This window comes from Eurytemora carolleeae, unplaced genomic scaffold (assembly GCF_000591075.1).
Source record: "Eurytemora carolleeae unplaced genomic scaffold, Eaff_2.0 scaffold98, whole genome shotgun sequence".
Lineage (NCBI taxonomy): Eukaryota > Metazoa > Arthropoda > Copepoda > Calanoida > Temoridae > Eurytemora > Eurytemora carolleeae.
In genome coordinates, this window is record NW_019396078.1 from 12,847 (window position 1) to 32,659 (window position 19,813).

General features: G+C 32.0%; 2 protein-coding genes across 3 annotated transcripts in view; one reads left to right on the forward strand and one right to left on the reverse strand.

Annotated features, from left to right (window-relative positions):
* LOC111715247 (patched domain-containing protein 3) overlaps positions 1-7,921 on the forward strand; it is an 11,634-nt gene extending 3,713 nt beyond the window's left edge. For both annotated transcript variants that reach the window (XM_023490557.1, XM_023490562.1), the window contains exons 2-7: positions 780-1,070; positions 1,467-1,555; positions 2,981-3,054; positions 4,247-4,366; positions 4,549-6,154; positions 6,547-7,921. In XM_023490557.1, coding sequence (XP_023346325.1) covers positions 884-1,070; positions 1,467-1,555; positions 2,981-3,054; positions 4,247-4,366; positions 4,549-6,154; positions 6,547-7,761 — 3,291 coding nt within the window. In that variant the 5' untranslated portion in view covers positions 780-883 and the 3' untranslated portion in view covers positions 7,762-7,921. The remainder of the gene's footprint in view (positions 1-779; positions 1,071-1,466; positions 1,556-2,980; positions 3,055-4,246; positions 4,367-4,548; positions 6,155-6,546) is intronic.
* A 6,163-nt stretch (positions 7,922-14,084) lies between these two features.
* LOC111715185 (long-chain-fatty-acid--CoA ligase 1) overlaps positions 14,085-19,813 on the reverse strand; it is a 40,426-nt gene continuing 34,697 nt past the window's right edge. Inside the window, exons 27-32 of the mRNA XM_023490467.1 lie at positions 19,685-19,756; positions 18,124-18,195; positions 16,783-16,841; positions 14,854-14,894; positions 14,479-14,531; positions 14,085-14,132 (exon numbers count right to left, since the gene is read on the reverse strand). Coding sequence (XP_023346235.1) covers positions 14,085-14,132; positions 14,479-14,531; positions 14,854-14,894; positions 16,783-16,841; positions 18,124-18,195; positions 19,685-19,756 — 345 coding nt within the window. The remainder of the gene's footprint in view (positions 14,133-14,478; positions 14,532-14,853; positions 14,895-16,782; positions 16,842-18,123; positions 18,196-19,684; positions 19,757-19,813) is intronic.

Genomic DNA, 19,813 nt, shown 5'->3' on the forward strand with positions numbered 1-19,813 from the left:
AAAGTGTCTAATCAATTTCAAACCTCAAATGGAAAATAATAAAAATAAAACAAATTAAACACGCTCAAAATATTGAAATATATATTTAAATTAAAATATATATTTAAATTACCATTAAAACATAGATTTAGAATAAAAATTATTCTCAATTTTTAAAAAAGGTTTCAGAGATACAAAGGTTTCAAGCTTTCATACATTTGATGAGGAGAGTTTTGCTAAATACTTCTTAAAATTGAAACTAAAAACAAGTGTTTTGTAAATAAATATGTTTATAATTACACAAGTATAAATGAGCTAACGGGGTAAAATCAAAGGCCACTGCGTTGCAACCCATTTAAAGTCGGCACCATACTGAAAATTATGCAACTTTTCCAGAGCAGCCTATATTTATACGTAATGTGTAATTTTTTTCTTTTAAATGGAATTACGATTTTTTTAAATTTGAAAATAATAAATACAAATTTTAAGATTTAAAAAGATTTTTGAGATTGTTTGATTAATTTGCATGCATCGATTCATCCATCCCTAAAGTTATTTATCTAAATCACACCTCTTAATAATACAATCCTTCCGTTACTTTTTAAACTAACGCTATATCTCAACCAGAAAAGGAACGATACAATTAAAAACAAATTGTGTTTTTTTTTTTCAAAACTTTATTTAATCGTTATTGCTCTGCGGACATGACATTCGATACTAAAAAGTTCATTTTGCAACAGATTATGATTTAAATTTTAAAATCATGTTTTATAGTTTATAAAATTATGTTTTTTTTTCAGGATACCCTGAACCCGGATGCATTAAGTCTGCTGATCATAAACCGTGAACTACTTAAAAATACGCAGATTTAATTCAACAATAATGATTTCATGAAACCTTCATCATGAAACTCCGCTCTGTAAAAATGACAAAGTTTCCGTTAAAAATCGTGGATGAAACACTCAAACGCTGGTTTTATCGTCTAGGAGTATGTATTGGGAAACATCCTGGATACTTTATAATAATCCCTCTTCTTCTTACAGCACTCTGCGCTACAGGGTTCCAACAAATGGATTATAATTGGGACCCAGGTAAATATTCTAAAACATAAATCAGGTGGTCCACAGAAAAATGCGGAGTAAAAAGACGACCTAACACTTTCGAGGTCAAAAAGTCTTCCTTCCACTCCACAATAATTTGTGGCTCACTTTATATTTCTACCAAAAAGATTATTCTTTTGCTTATTTTCTGTTAAATTATGTTAATATGCTCTTTTCAATTATGCATAAAATATTCAGACAAAACGTTTCATGTGAAGACCAAATCTTTAGTTTGAAGTGAACTTTATTTACACATTTTTTATTTTTTATCTCTGCAAATACTTTCTATTTATTTCTTCTGTTGTGTGTTATTTGAAAAATATTAAAGTGAGACCTTAACGAAATATAAAGAGACATCGTAAATTCAAATTTTCCTAATTTCTTTAGAATATCTTCTCTCCCCCTCCACCGGGAAAGCCAAGCTTGAGCGTGTCGAAATGGAAAAGCATTTCCCCATTGACTACAAATTTTTCCAGGTCATTATTTTTTTTATTTCTTAGAAATTTTTAAAGTTATATTTCGAAAAACTACACAAATCTAGTAATTTTGCTTTATCAAGTGAACAATCCATTTAATTTAGTTTTTCTTATGCAAGGCACAACACCATATGCCCTCAGCTAAATAGCCTTGGAACACAATGAAGATTTATGGACTGGAATCAATTGACTTGATTAGCTGATTGATCAGAGCAATGAATCCGTTAGATCACTGATCGATTCTAGCATAGTGTCTTGCTCTGAAGACAGGGTATCCTAAAAATAATACGAGTTGGGAAGTAGGGTCTCGTGTGAAAAACTGCTGAAAGTTTCTCAATTTTATTAATTGGTCAATAAAATTATGTCACGGAATGATGCTTGAGAAGTTGAGATAAGGCTGATGCAATTTTTATCTCATAATTAATCAATACTTTCCCTTTCAGAAAACTTTTTTAAAAAACAGAAAGGGGGAAAACAAAATACTTAAGATTGAAATATCTTTTTTGCCTCAAACTCTGATTTTCTAAACCCCATATCTTTGCAACCCAATGTCGTAAACCTTAGATATTTAAACCATGAGTTCTGTTAGCTAAAATAATCTAATTTGAAATACCAAAGGTTTACACCATATTGGTTTTGAAAGATGTAGAGTTAAATAAAGGTTTATTACAGTAAAGTGTCTAATCAAGTTCAAACCTCAAGTTCAAACTGAAAGTATGCATTTCTAGATTTAAATTTGACATTTGATATGTAATCAAGGACCTCTAAACAAGTCTCTGAAACACACAGACACACACACTTACGCTGTTCCGTGACACTGGTTTTGATACGGATTTTCCTAATCCGGAGTAAGGACTTGTACCCGGATTTAACCGGATTAGTATTTTAAAAATATTTTCTTAAAGTTCTTTGTATGTAGATTTTGGGAATCATACATTTATGTGTTTTTTGTACATTTTAGGAATATTCTGTACTTTGGGATATTCTACATTTTGGGAATATGGAAAATTTTGGGAATATTCTACATTTTAGGAATATTGTATATTTTGGGATATTCCACAATTTGTGAATATTGTACAATTTTGGGATAATAAACATTTTGGGAAAATTGTGCATTTAAAAAAATGCCATTTTGAATTATATGGGATTAGTAACCTACCATTTTAAAAATGCTTAATTTCAGTATTAACGTATCAAATCCACAAATTTTACAACGCCTTTCATTCTTCATACATCAAAAGAGGAATTTGATTTAAGAAATTAATTGTTGTGTTTATTAAATAATTTTCATCCAAAATCAAATCGAGTGAAAATATTTGTTAGATTTACTTGCGCATGCAAAAATAGACTGCATAATGCTTTAGAAAAAGAGTTGTTGAAAACGGTGTTGATTTTTCAACCTTATACTTAATTTTTTTATTTTAGCCTGCTCGAATGTCAAGAGTTGGAAAATTTGGAAGAATCATTGTTACAGCTGAAGATGGTGGTTCCTTACTCAGGTAAAGTGATAGGCAAGGCCGGCATCCTAATTCATTTTATATTCGCGGATTTTTTTTTATGTTTACGAGATTTCATAGAAATGTTAAACATAATTCAAAATTCCAGTCTCCCCGAAAGGGGACTAGAGAAATTATTCCTAGTTTAAATACTCATCACTAAGAATAAATTCTGACCTCGGTAAATTAACAAAATATAAAGAAAATTATTAAAGTAAAAGATAGGAAGGAAAAATGTATAATAAATGTATCCTACTAAAGGTTAGAATAGGAAGATGAAATGTATAAAAAATGTATCTTACTATAGGTTAGAAATGAAGAAGGAATATATGATAAATGTATCCTACTAAAGGTTAGAATAGGAAGAAGTAATGTATGATAAATGTATCCTAGTAAAGGTTAAAATAGGAAGAAGAAATGTATAATAAATGTATCCTACTAAAGGTTAGAATAGGAAGAAGAAATGTATAATAAATGTATCCTACTAAAGGTTATAATAGGAAGGAGTAATGTATAATAAATGTATCCTACTAAAAGTTAGAATAGGAGATCCTGGTAAGACAAAGAATATAAAGAAACCATGTAAAATAAATGTATCCTACTAAAGGTTATAATAGGAAGGAGTAATGTATGATAAATGTATCCTTCTAAAAGTTAGAATAGGTGATCCTGGTGAGACAAAGAATATAAAGAAAGAATGTAAAATAAACGTATCCTACTAAAGGTTATAATAGGAAGGAGTAATGTATGATAAATGTATCCTTCTAAAAGTTAGAATAGGACATCCTGGTGAGACAAAGAATATAAAGAAAGAATGTAAAATAAATGTATCCGGGTATTTGCTGCCTGATAAAATAAGAAGCTTAAACCTTTACTACGCTATAAACTTGGGGTGACCAGTAATTTTAAACTTTTCTTCATGAAGGGGAAGGGGTAACAGTATGAGGAAGTAAATATCAAAGAAAACCCTTAATGTACAACCATTAGGATTTTGACGACAGTATTCAAAACACAAAAAGACGCCAATAAAGACAAGAATAACTTCTGATAAAATCAAAGTTGCCAATTTATAGAAGGCAGAGAGTTAGTATGCTACAGATCGTAAGGCTAGTTTGTACCGGAATGATTGAATTGAACAATCTCTCCAATTCAAGTTGATCTCAGTGCCACAAAAACTAGTAATGATTTGTTTCAGATCAACTGTGTGGGATGAGATACTTGTGCTGGATGCTGGAATTACCAACATGACAATTCCACATGAAGGTGCAATGGTCACATACAACCAAATTTGTGCTAAATGGGATGGGTATTGCAAGTAAGTTATTTTTGTCTAAAGAAATAGATGCTATGCCAAAATTAGAACTTTGAAATATCAAAGATTCACAACATCTGGTTGCAAATATATAAGGATTAATAAATTTGAGTTTGTGACAAAGTTTGTAACTAAGTTGTTAAGTTTTATGTTGAAGCTTTGATGTCATTATATTCTTATTTCAGGTCAAATGATGTGTTGAGTATGGGTGCATTCATGGAGGACATTGAAAGCGGAGCCTTCAATCTTAGCTATCCGATAACATTTGATCCATTCACATTTCAACAATACAACCTTCCAGCATACTTTGGCGGAGTGAAGTATGATGATTTTGGAATAGTGACTGAAGTGAAGGCAGTTGCTCTCAACTACTTCCTTGATGTGTCTGAAGACTGGTTGCTTGCAGTTGGGGATTCATGGGAGAGAATGTTCTTAGAGGAAATTGATAGAATTCTAGAAATTTCTCAGAACGTTAAGGTTGCCAAGTTTTGTTCTTCCACCCCTGCTTGGGAGATGGAGAAATCTAAGAACTCCATCACACCAAACCTGATGATAAATGTGATCATCATGATAATGTTTTGCTTAGCAGCATCAACCATGTCAGATGCGGTGAGATCAAAACCATTGATTGGATTTCTTGGACTGTTCACCGCTTGTCTTGCCACCTTGGCTGGGTTTGGATTACTCTGCTACTGCGGGGTTGAATTCATTGCTTTATGCCTTGCAGCTCCTTTTCTTCTTCTGGGAATAGGTATTGATGACACATTTGTCATGTTATCTGCCTGGGTGCGCTCCTCTAAGCAGGCTTCTGTTCCTGAAAGAATGGGACAAGCGTTCTCAGATGCAGCTGTCTCAATAACGGTGACATCCTTGACGGATTTCCTTAGCTTCATTGCAGGCGTAATAACCCCTTTTCCTGTAGTCAGAATATTTTGTCTATACACTGGATGTGCAGTAGCGTTTATTTATGTTTGGCATCTAACATTATTTGGAGGATGTCTTGCCCTGGCTGGATACGCTGAGCAGAAAAACAAGCATGGGATGTTCTGTTTCACGGTAACTCCAAAGTCTCTTGCATCAAACAGGAATTGGGTTTACAGAGTGTTTTGTACTGGTGGGGTTAACCCAATGGATCCCTACAACCCTATTGACAACAAGGAGCATGCTGGTATGGCATTCCTTAGAGATAAGCTTGGATATGCCCTCAGCTTGAAATGGGTTAAATCACTTGTGCTTATTATATTTACAGCCTATATCATGACCTCAATTTGGGGTATTACCATGATTCAGGAAGGTTTAGAGAAACGAAACACAGTGAACTATGATTCCTATAGTATCAACTACTATGATGCTGATGATCAGTTTTACAGAGAATACAGATTTCCAATTAATGTTATTCTTAGTGGAGATATCGAGTTCTCAGATGTCAACACCCAACAGAAAATTAATAGTATGCTAAAAAGCTTTGAAAACTCGTCAATGATAGCACCCGAACTGACAACATCATGGCTTAGAGAATTTTTGGGATTCGTTGAGCGAAATGAAGGTTTTGATGATATTGACGTTTCTATTGGAACAGAACCAGAGTTTATAAACACCCTGAGAACTCACTACCTTGCGGATTCTTCGAGTCCCCTTCGACTAGATGTAGAGTTCAGTCCATTGGGGGACAGAATCAGTGCAGGACGATTTCTACTTCAAGGACATAATGTGGTCAATGCTTTGGATGAGACTGCTATGGTAGAGGAGCTCCGAGCAGTTGCGGAACAGTTTAGTGATGAGAATATAAAGGTATGGCTTTAATTAATGTTCTACATGATGCAATTATTACTATGATTTACAATTTTTTTATAGTTCTTTGATTTAGTTTACTGTATTTTGTATAACGGGTTCAGCAAAGCCAGAAAAGTGATAATTCACGGTCTAGACTTACTAAGTGAGACTCTTCTATGTTGCAAAAAAGCATCCAAGTCTGAAATGATGTATTCATTTATTTCCTGCCAGTAAATGTTTAACTGTGCCAAGTTTTAGAATCATATAAAATTGTCATGCACTTTATGATATGAAACAGTTCATTGATAAACTACGCCATTGATAAAAATCTCCAGGAGTTCCTCAAGGTTCAGTGACTAGGGTTTTATATTTTTGTTAAATTTATCATAAGTTAATTGATCTTATTTCAGGTTACTGTTTTCCATCCTTACTTCATCTACATTGACCAGTATCTAGAAATTATGCCGCAGACGATACAATCTATACTTGTAACCTCTGGTTTCATGATGATCATATCCTTCATCATGATTCCGAACCCGCTATGCTCTCTCTGGGTGGCGTTTAGCATTCTCTCTATAGAAGCTGGAGTCCTTGGCTTCATGGCTTGGTGGGGAATCAACCTTGATGGCATTGCTCTGATCAATCTGATCATGTGTATTGGGTTTTCTGTAGACTTCTCAGCACATATCTGTTACCACTATATGTCTGAAGAGGGTAAATCTCCGGATCAGAGAATAGCTGCAAGTCTGTATGCCCTTGGACTGCCTATAATTCAAGGTGCTACAAGTACTATTCTAGGAGTAATAGGACTGGCATTTGCACCAAGCTATCTTTATGTCACTTTTTTCAAGATGATATTTCTTGTAATATTTCTGGGAGCTCTGCACGGGTTGATTTTGCTTCCTGTTCTTCTCTCGCTTTTTGGTCCTGGTTCTTGTAACAGTCGGAGCTCAACACATAGTACTACTTCATCCCCATCCACAACAGTCTCTGTACACTCAATAAGCAGCCATCCTCGATACTCTGTTAACCTAGGATTCGTGACTCCAGACCCTGCTAGAAGAAAGGACAGTTCCCAGCTTCCTGTTGAGCACTTCCAGCGGCGGCACGTGGGAAGTCCAAACTTAAGAGATTTCAAGCAGTCTGAGTTTAACCCAGACCGGTTCTCCTTCATTACTAGGATTTCCGAGGAGACCGTGGCTTCCTTAACTACCCGGGTCCAAACTGATCCCAGACTTACTCCGGTTCCTGAATCCGATGAGCAGTACGATTCTATCATTGCCCAGTTGGGACAGCGCCGGCCTCCTCCCACTTCTTCTACCCGAGAACTGAGACACTCTGCTTTAAGTCGTAAGAGCTCAAGCAGTAGTGGCAACACTAGTCCCCAGATGCCAGTCCAAGGTCTACGGCTCAAGGGAGCTTCTCAACCCATCATAAACATGGAGCACAAGAAGATTTGCAGATCCAAGAGCCACAAACCCCGAACTACAACCATCTCAGACAAACAGCTACTCCGCGAATTAAACCCAAAGCAGCCATTACGTAAATATAACAGTTTTCCTTACCACGTGTTCAACAACGAGGGCGGTTATTCATCGGACGAATCGGCTAAATCCATGAATTAAGATCTTAGATAATCATGAGATAATGAAAACACATACTGATAAGAAACCAAAGCACAATGGTTGAGGAGTCCGGGAAACCCAGTTAATTTAACATTTGAAAAATTTTATCCTGGAAAACTTGTTTTGTTCAAGGTCAATTATTTTTTCATTTATTTATTTATAATTTATAAAACGTTCCAAGGCTGCAATTTTTTATGTTTTTAATGTCTATATTTACTAAATATTTAATTTTGTTCCTATCTTATTGATAAGATATTAATTAACCTAACAAAACTTTAAATGTAACATCTTCATATGTATCTATGTTTAGCTAAGTTTGATTCAAAATCTCGTTGGTCTAGTTATTATTTATCGAAATAAATTTTAATTATTATGTTTTATTGTTAATAAAAAAAAAGAATTTCAGAATTGAGAAGCCTAATTATTACAACAAAACATATCTTGTAAATGAGTCCTCTAAAAGGAAAATGTTTTTTGGTTAAATTTTTAACATCAATTGCGAAATAATCATAACTCCGAGAAGTTGATGTAAAATCACTTTTTAGAAAGAAACGAAAAGTTGATATAACCTTTTTTACTATTGCCATCGCTTCAGTGTTTATTCATTTTTGCAACAGTTATGCTTCGGCCATTTTCGGGCTCATAACTCAAAATTAGTAATTAATAATTCATAACTCGAACTCATAATTCATAACTCATAATCCATAACTCATAATTCATAATTTATAACTCATAATTCATAATTCTTAACTCAATTCTTATTTCATAACTCATAATACACAATCAGGTTGCAAAGATGTAGGAATTAGAAAATTAGAGTTTTCCGTATATATATACATATATACTCATAGAAAATTGACCTTCAAATCTAAATACATATAATACTTTACCCCCGATACTATCAAACACAATTAGCCCCCTCCCTCTTGCCCTCATCCCCTTTTCACCCTTCCCCCTTTCACCCCAACATATTCATCCCTTTTAGCCCTGGTCACCTTTTTTACATACACCTCTGTCCTTTTCACAAGTCACTTTCCTTAAATTATCACTTTACAATAAGAAGATCTTACAGGGTTACCCAAAAAAGAGGACAATATATGGCTGTCTGCAAATTTTTGTTGCATTTTTAAGACTGGGTTGACTTTGAAGTGTCACAACAACCTAGTCATTGGTTTTACCATACTAATTCAATTTTTTGTAGCTATAAGCAAGTTTTGCTTGCAATCTTTGGATGACTGGAATGTGAATCACATATATGAGTTGTAGTATCACCCGGATACGATAGATATATGTAACATAGCCTTGAGAGAAGAGGAATTTAGATAAATATATATAACCAGGATCTATTTTTAAAAAATCATCCATCTGAATAATAGTACCAACCCCCCCCCCCCCCACTGAAAAAACGAGGGGGCACTGATTCACTTTTTTAAAGAGGTTGAGGTAATAAATTCACAACTGTACCCTTTAGCCTTTGATGAAGGTATTGTAATGTTTCTAAATAAATAATTTATAAATAAACTTCCTTAACTTACATCCATAAATCAAGGGCAGCCGTAGTACATTTGAATTTCCGAGCCGGGTCAACCTTTCCGGTCCTGGTTTGTACTGCATCGCCCGTACATTGGGTAAATAAAGCAGACACTCAATACGACTAGCCTGTGCAACAATGTTGACGCGGTCAGACTTTAGATTGAATTTACTTTTGCTAAAGGGTCAGCAGAGGTGCGTGAAATCTGCAATTCACTTTTAAAGAGAACCTCGCAATTAAACAGAAACAATTTTTAGAAAAAAAACAGGAATAACTCTAAATCTAAAAATGTGAAAACACTTTTTATTTATATTATACATTCCTATACATGTATAAGACCCATAATTTCTTCTGGAAGTTTTTGAGCTCAGATAACTGGATATTAGGTTCGATTAACAAGGTAATCAAGTAGATAATTTATAATCGATTTGGATCCGATAGTCGATCCCTCTACATGTAAATGAATTTCCAGTGTAAATTATTCAAGTTGTTAGATGAGTAAAAGTTAAAATATGTAGAGAAAAGTGCACCTTCATGATAACTTTTAGCTTTTTGTTTTTCATTTTAAATAAAATCCGATTACGACATGATAACATAACTTAGATTGAATTTTTACAATTAGTTCATTGACACCAAGCAATAAAGAACATACATTGACAAAACTTTTTTTTAAACTGAAATTACGGGATTTATTTCAGGTTTTAGCAGAGAGTGTTATGTACACAATCGGAATAATTGTGCAAGTCTTTATAATAATATGTGCGCATACTGACAACTGAAGGAAAAATATGTAATTTTAGAAAAATGTTAATAAAATAATGTTTAAGACAACAGCTCACCCCGGACTAACCAGAGAGCGAAGCATTCAGTTTCTTTTATTTGAAATCAAACGTGTTTCAACAATCTTTAAACTTACGGATTTGCTTAATTTATACTTTTTCATTCAAAAATTATAAAAGTAAAAGGGCTATAAAATTATGTATTAGGGGTCAAATTGTGATCGAAAGTCACAGCTTTCTGAAATATTGACAGAACCGTTAAATCCCCGTGAACTTGAAAAGCGAATATTAATAAAATAAGTTTGTAAGTAAATTCAACGATGAAAAGATTGGTAGTTGCCCATAGTTAAAATCAGTTATCTGAAAATCAATTACAGAAATGCACTTTACTATATTTACATTATACAAACTGAGCTGAACACTTCAGAATGGTGGATATCAAGATTAATGCTTCTCTCTTTTTCTAAATATCGAGACTAACCTAATCTTGTACTTGTATCCTAAAAAGTGTATAAATTCAAACAATCAGAGTTGCATATAAAAAGCCGATAAATTTGAAATTTTGGGCGCCATTTAAGATTATATACAGAAACGGGAGGGACTCTAATTCTAATTTTCTAATCCTGAACCTGGTGTCTGGTGTTTCAAACTAACTATTTGATCCAACAGAATTCAAAATATTTGAAATAATGATAGATGAACAAAGTGATAAGAAAGTTTCTTTTTGTACTCATTTGAGAAGTTAGCAAAAATACATTAATTAGATTTCTAAACGTGAATCCTTACTCTGATAAATAATACTTGAACAAAGGATTTTAATTATACCAGTCTCAGGTTTCAAAGTACGTTTAAAGCTTTTTTGTAATATTATTTAATAGACCCACAGGGTGGGAATAAAAAGAAGACTCAAAAACGGAGTTCTAAGGCAAAATAACTGCATACTTACAAATCACATCTTGAAAAATAAATATTTTGAGATTTTTGAATTTTTGAAGCCATAAAAGTCAGAATGGTCTAAAAGCATTTTTACCTTAAAAATGGATATAAAAATGGATTCCTGCAACAACAAAATAGCATATTATCAATATATTACATGCATCAACAAAGTGAAAAATTTAATGATTGTTAAGATTTTTCGGTCTTTTTGAGGCCACCTTTATATACAGTGAAACCCTTAATAACGAATACATCGAAAGAATTCATCAAATGTCGTATTCTTCACTTTCTGATAATGAAATGTTGCAGATATTTAGTTTTTTAATTAAATTATTATATGGAACTCTTTAAAACTGTTCCCGCATATTCATGGCTAGTTATTTATTTTCGCAAATACTGAAATTTACGAAATATAGTATAAAACTCATTGAAAAATTGTCAAGACGACATTTTATAAATTCTTCCGATGTATTCGTTATTAAGGGTTTCACTGTACCAAAGAAGACTGAATCAGATAGCCACAATAATTTTGAAATCGAATACAAAATTTATGTAAATCTATTTCGCAAAAGAAAACGAAAAAGTTTTTAAGCCGCTTTCATTTTTGATTGAAATTTGGTTTTTGGACTTTCTTACAGAATTTAAAAGTTTTTTTTCTTAATTTCCATTGTACCATTGCAGCTTCACACTTGTTTCTAACTATATAGGTAAGATCATTAATTATACATTCTTCAAAACTTATCAAAATTTAAAAGTCCAAATCTGTTCTAGAAAATAGTCATATTTAAACAGTTTTGGGTCGTCATCCTTTGTGACTAATCCTGGACCTATAGCCAGCCAAACAGCTTTTTTCCCCTTGAATAAACGTTTTTCCGAGCATTGAACGAGTTCACAGATTCCACGGGCAACGCCGGGTATTTAAGATAGTATTAAATAATTTGGAACCCCATTTTATGCTATAACATCTTTAAAATTATAATTCTTTGTATATATGAAATAAAACCAATTTTCTCACAAATAGCTACAAATGGTGAAGAATTTTTGCTTATCGATCTTATTTACAGAATTGAAAGGATTTAAACAAAACTCTCTTGAAATTTATTTTGTAAGACATAATATATTTTTAGCAAAGCAAGGCAGTTTTAATCTTTTTAACATTTCAGATTAAAAACTTTGATTACAAAAATTTAAATATATAATATATATGAATATCACATTTTTGCAGTTTGATCATTTTGAAATAACAAAATACTAAAATTGATCACAATGAAAATTTGATTTAATTTTTGAAAGAAATTTAGTTCAACCAGTTTCCGTGAAAATATACAAAATTTTGAAAAAAAGCAAAAAGGCAATGAAAAGCATTTTTTTAAAATTTCTTTTTTAAAGTAGCCATTGACGAAGCATTTGCACCTATTAGCTGTTCTTATGGACTGGAATCAATTGACTTGATTAGCTGATTGATCAGAGCAATGAATCCGTTAGATCACTGATCGATTCTAGCATAGTGTCTTGCTCTGAAGACAGGGTATCCTAAAAATAATAAAAATGAATGAAAAATAGAATAGGAGGACGGCAATAAAGTCATAACTTGTATCTAAAAGTCGTCTTCCTATTCCAGAGATTTCTGGTTATTTCAGTGTCGAACTACCATTTAGAAATTGCAAAAGGTTGGTTAAAAATTATGAACAGAATGTCTGCAGGGATGTCTCACAAATTATTATATCAATTATTTTGATGGCAATTACTGATGATTGTTACTTAGAAATTCTTTTGGTAAAGGGTGTTCTTTTAAAAGATTAAAAGGGCACCCTGTATGTTTGATATTACGAACCAAAGGCTATAAAAATTATGCAAAAAAAAATTTGATTATCCAATTAACTTCTTTGTGACAATACTTTTCGTAAGTATTTAATCTATCTGTCCCCGGCATTGTTAAAAACACAACGAGAAACTAAAAGATAACAAGTCAAAAAACTCAAAAAATTAGGAAATTAAATTTTTAGTTGTTTTTAAAGGGAGTGTTCGTGAAAAATGAAAGGGGGTATAGGCTTAATGCGATAAAAAAAGCGCTTTTGATCGCTACTAATCTTACTTCTATCTGTTGTATTTGTATGGGCGCTACGCTCTTCGGTATGAGACGTCTTTATCAATTTTCTCCTTATAGACGCAACAGATAGAAGTAAGATTAGTAGCGATCAAAAGCGCTTTTTTATCGCATTAAGCCTATACCCCCTTTCATTTTTCGCGAACACTCCCTTTAAGTGTTTTTGAAGTGTGTTAATAAAGATATATTCGCCTTTTCTTGTAGCTCTGCAAGAAGTTCATCATTCAGGCTTGAAACTATTGTACTGTATCCACTGCACTCAATCAATCAATCAGTCAGAAAATGAATTGTAAAAATCAAATTAAATCGATCAATCTATTGCTAAAAATATTAACAACAGATTGTTTTTTTTTCTATGCAGAGATAGTGTCTCAAGCTTATTTTTTGGAAGTCAATCAATGTTTTGTAGCAAGTTGATTTTTTTCCTGACAATTTTCCCCAACTGAAACAAATATATCACTTTTTATTTTTAAATTATAATTCTAAACGAGATATTTTTTTGTTTAAACACAAAGTGTCAGAAAACACACAAATTAAAACAAATAAATGTCTAGCTAAAATGTATTTTGCACCTGGTTTAAATCTGTTTGTTTTAGGGTTTCCCAGTTTAATTTCGGGTCATCCTGCAGACAATTTTTTTTATGGTTTTCAGCAAAACAAAACTGATGATTCAAAAAATTATTTTAATTTTATGAACATGGCAATCATTTCTTTTTCAATTAATTAAATTTTATTATTTAAAAAACCTATGTGAATAATCTTTTGTCCAAGGAAATAAAATTATTTTTAAATTTTCCATTTTTATCAAAATAAGGAGAATTAATAAAAAAATTGCCCCTTTGCTGATTTTTTCGATCTGTTATTGTTGTTTTGAAGAGATATTGTTGGTTTGGTATCACGGAGCAGGTTGTAGTATGCTTTCGTTAACAGTTTAGTTGTTCGGTAGGATACTTCCTAAACAGGTTAGTTGTTAGGTAGGATACTTCCTAAACAGGTTAGTTGTTAGGTAGGATACTTCCTAAACAGGTTAGTTGTTAGGTATAATACTTCCTAAACAGTTTAGTTGTCAGGTAGGAGACTTCTGAAACAATTTAGTAGTTAGGTAGGAGACTTCCTAAACAGTATAGTGGTTCGGTATGATATATACTTCCTAAAAATTTTAGTAGTTAGGTAGGAGACTTCCTAAACAATTTATTAGTTAGGTAGGATACTTACTAAACAGTTTAGTAGTTAGGTAGGATACTTTCTAAACAGTTTAGCTGTTTTTGATAAATTGATTTATTTATTTATTGAATAATTAATTAATTGTTTAATTGATTTATTGATTAACTGATTTATTATTTAATTAATTTTTTTAATTGAACCTTTAAATATATTACCTTTACTTTTTCATAGTTCTTGATTTGAAATTCGCGGGCTAAATAAACAACATTTTATGCTTTGATTAAAAATAGAAAACTCTAGAATAGGAAGTCGACTTTTAGAATCATGTTATGACTTTAAAAAATCCAATTAACATGAGACACAGCAACTTTAGAAAGACCCATTTCACTTGATTATTGATTTTAAATCTATTTGCTTTGTAAATTCATAAAATGCACTTCAGTATTACGTTTATGTCGTCTTCCTATTCTGCAGTTTTCTGGTTATGACTGTAAAATAAAACATTGTATGTTCTGTGAATCAAATATTTTCTTATGCGAAAAAGTAATAAAATTTTCATTTAAAATGTTTCTTTCCTAAATCTTCAAGTTCTTTCATGATCAGATTTTTTACTTCTCTGAGATTTTAAAGATGAACAGGAGCAGTAGTTATCAAATTAAGAAAATGGAAATTTAGATATAATGCAGGGTTACTCACAAAGGATGAGGTTGTAAAGACGACCGGAAACTCTTAAAATGTGACGACTCCATGGTTAAATTAAGTCTATAATAGAAATCTATTGGCTTATTTATTAGTTGGCAAAGAAACAACTAGGTTTACAGTTGCAGGGAATCATGAATATGCAAGGATAAGACAGTATAAATTCCGTACAGTCGTCTCTGAAGTCCCATCCTGTGTGGGTAACACTGTAGTAAAAAGCCTATTGAAAATTTTCAAGACGACATTTTGTAAGTTCTTTAGATTTTTTCAAAGTTGTAGAATTAACGGTAGCTAAAATATATAAGAATACAACACCAGAGTCCATATTTAATGAATTTGAGCCGCATCTCAAAACCACCAAAAACCGGCTTAAATCTTAAAACATTTAATACATTTTTCAAATTTTTGAACTCGGCCTCAGGTTTCAAAGAATGAGATCTTGCTTTACAAATCAGAAGTTTTTAGTATATCTAGTTTACCTAGCTTGTCTGTTTGTTTGTATCTAATGAACGTCAACACGACTGAACCGATCGGGCCCAAATTTTGTACTATACCTCACAAGACCCCAATTAAAGTTTTTGGATGATCAAAATTTTAAAAATTTGCCTCAAACTAAATTCGATTGTGATTAAATTTTAAAAATCCACGAGATTTTTTTTTAAATCCGAAAACTTTTTTATTGTTTTTTTTTAAAAATATTTACAGTGAGAAAATATAAACAATTAAGATATAATTTGGGTGGTCCAGTAATTCAATATATTTTAAATCGTTTGATGTTAAAACAGAGAATTTCTCAAAATAAGAAAAGTTCATTAATTTTTAGATATAAAATTAATATCAAATAGATCATATAAATATATGAATATCTCAACTTGCAAAGATTATTTTTGTTTTTGTTTAGACTAGTCTAGAATCATAAAATGTATCAACGTTGTCCCATGTTTCCATGTGTCTTCTGTCTAAAGAGTTATTTTATCATTTAATATTTGTGAATAAGTTTCCTTTAAGTTCTGTTCCTGTCAGTTTAAATCATATATCAGAGCTCGAGTTTAATACATAGCGAGCAGTAGCTAAACTACTTCTAGGTTAACTTTTTCACTTAAAGGACGCGACTTAAAAAGTGATTTTCGCTGCATCTTTATCTGTGAATGATTTCACTGACACCCTTCTCTATGAATTTACTAAAAAACTTTGCTACATTTTTAACTTTTAATCGTTACTCTAGCTGCGGCCAGTCTATTCTAAAACTATCAAACAACAACAAAAATAAATTTTGAAAATCAAATTTTTGAAGGGAACTTGTCAAATTCTGCAGACCAGTGACCATGTATATCCCTTGTCTGTAAGTTAGGTCCCGCAACACATTTTGGCCGGATTGGTTCAGCTGTTTATATTTTGATTTTTCTGTGTTATTCATTAATTGATCAGAGTCCAAATTTAATGAATTTGAGCCGTGTCTTAAATCCGCCAAAACCATTTTAAATTGAGCAGCCAGGTTAAATCTTGATAGATTGAATACAATTTTAGGTGGAACCGACCATATTTGAGGCGCGACTCAAATTTAAACCGCGGCTCAAATTCTTTAAATTCGGCCCCAGGAACCAGATTTAATGAGTTTGAGCCAGGTTAAGAGACGGTTCAACCACGTTTCTTAAATCAGGATTTCTCCATGTCCTATAGATGATATAACTACTCTGAAGAACTTCAGACAAGTATTTGAATCGACGGTAGGCAGTTCAGCGACCTGACTCAAATTCAGTAAATTCGGGTCCAGTATTAGTTGACTGCAGTTCAAGTGTTCATTCCTGGAGTTACAGAGAGCTGTGAAAGAATCGTTTGGCATTTTTCTTCTTCCGGCCCAATCCTGTCCAAAATACGCCAGATTGGAAATAGATAGATTAAAGGATATGGCCTTGCTCGCAAAATCTCTCATTTTCAAATTATATATTTTTAAAACCTGTTTCAGACCTTAGATATTTCAATTAACAACTTTTGTATAGATCTAATAGTTTTAAAAATAAAGGTTTATGAAGTTGTAAAGATAAAAGGATTATAAAAGCTCAGTTTCTCTTTAACCTTCTTCAAATAGTAAAAACTGCAATGCAACTAAAACCCCAAGCTTTTCATTGGTCCAAAACTAAAATATTTTATATATTTCGGAGCTAAATATTTCTATAGTCTCGGATTAAATATATGTCCAAAACTTTACTCCCGTCTTATTAACATTTTACAGTTTTAATCTTGCCTGCTCTGCTGTACAAACTTAAAATTTTCTAAACTCTATATCTTTGCACTGTGACGGTGTAAACCTTTAATATGTACATCTTAGCCTTTTTAATCCAACATAATTAATAGTTTGAAATATCAAAGGTCTTCGGCATTGGGTTGCAAAGATATTGGGATTAGAAAATAGAGTTTGCTGCAAAAAGTAATTTTCTTCACATGAATAGATCGATTTTGTCATCTTCTAGTTTTCAGTTTTAATGGTTGCTAACCGTTCTAAGGCTGTTACATAATATCAATTTTTCCACGATATTTGGTTTTGAGAAAATAAAAATATATTTCATGGACCTTAAAAAGAGGTAGCGTCGGCAAAAAATAGGTTTCATAAGATCTAAAATCTGTATAAAATAAATTTTTCCATCTAGAATTTCTTTTTTTAAATTGGTTCTTGGTGTGGCATTGATCATTGCCCTGCTAATTCACCTAAAAACCGGATTTTCAAAAAACTATCGCAGATATTACTTTAAAATACTTGAACATTCTCTTTAATTTTCTCCCACCGTATAGCAAGAAATCATTATATAATTAAAGTTCATCCTTTTGTCTAAACTATGCATTGTCTATGGTTTTACAGAATATAACAATGATAAGGTTCTTATTAACAAATTTCGGAAAAATCTGATTTTATGATAATTAAGTGATGATTTCATTGTCTATACAAAAATGCTCTTGGTCTGAAAAATTGGTGGGCCATGGACAAGAACACAGTAAAAAAACAGGTATCATAATTTTAAATTGTCAAAAATGAAAAAAAAATATTTTTCGACCTTTTTGCAATTTTGTTAAATCTGAATAAATAAACCATAGATGCTAAAATTCTCTCAACTAAGACTGCCTGACTAAAAAAATGTGCGTAAATTTTCCTGAACAGATTGAATATCGGGAACTATTATACCAACAACACAAGATTTTACAGAGTCACCATGAATAAATACCTAGAAAATAAACACAATGAATATTTAAGGGAGGTAGTAGCTCTGTGGCCTGTACATTTTTTATAATTTTTATTTTCTTGAACTGTAGTTGTACTTTAAATATATTTTCCTGAACTGTAGTTGTACTTTAAATATCTTTTCCTGAACTGTAGTTGTACTTTAAATATATTTTCCTGAACTGTAGTTGTACTTTAAATATATTTTCCTGAACTGTAGTTGTACTTCAAATATATTTTCCTGAACTGTAGTTGTAAAATATATTTTCCTGAACTGTAGTTGTACTTTAAATATATTTTCCTGAACTGAGGTTATTCTTTAAATGTATTTTCCTGAACTGTAGTTGTACTTTAAATAAAACTATTCATTTAAAGTATCTCCAAAAAGTTTGCCGGAGGTTTCAAAATAGTGTTTTTATTTTTTTTATAGAGGACCAACATCTTCACTTTAGAATCTTAAGAATTAAGCAATGCGTGATTATACAATTAAGATACATTTCTTCTTTCCATTTTTGAAAAAAGTAGGAATTTTGTGCTTTTGGATAAGGATATAATCGACGTTTTTAATTCCAAATGAAGTGCCTGGTAAAAGTGTTTGTCTGCTAAAGTTGCGCAATCATCGCCCCAATATCTTATTTTTTATTGGACAATTGTACCTTACCGCGTACAAGTCGACCAAGAAATTGAAGAGAGGAAGAAGCATCGAAAGTGCGTACAAAATTCGAAATTTTTTATTCAAATTTGTTTTGAAAATTCCACGGGCAACGCCGGCTTCTTCATGTTGTTAATAATGATAGAAGTATTCATTATTATATTCTTATTAATAAAATAAATAATCGGTTAGAAAACATTATTTCCTTTTGTTTTAAAATCACATACTTTTCTTATTTTCGACTGGATTCTCTAGTGTTTGGTAAAATTACACTCAATTTCATTCTCGATTGAAGGGATTTGTTTCTAGATTTTCTCAATATATATTTTATACTTTACATTCAGCAGAATATAGATCTGCAACCAGTAATCATCAATTCCTTCAAACACGAGGCAAACATTATGGACAAAGTTTAAAATTCTTTGGCACAAGTTTTTTTTAGGGGGGGGGAGGGAGGGTTGCATACACAGTGGATGTGGAATTTATGTAGGCACGTGAAGCTCCCTTAATTGAGGGGTGAGCAACGTATAAAAGATATAAGTTCCCCCCCCCTGAACAAATTTAAATTCATACACCCCCGGGTGGGAGTTAAGTTAGTTATACTTATACACTTCTAAACTAATCTGAATTATGTGGATATCGAGATCAACGCTTGATCTTGATCTTTTCTTAATTTACAGATTAATTTAATCTTTATTCGATATCCACAGTGTAATTGTACCCTGAAGGGATAACTGTATTGAAGCAATTAAGAATATATCCTCAAATTAAAAGTGCCCGCTGTGGACATCTGGATCAAACTATCCAACATAAAAGTTTCCAGCTCTGATAAACTACCTACCTGGGACACGAACATACTTTTAGCATAAATCTCCTCCAACTTTTCAGGAGCAACATATTCACCTTGTGCCACCTATAAACAAAAGATTATACATTCGTATAGAGTAGTGATCTCTGTTTTTTATGTCCG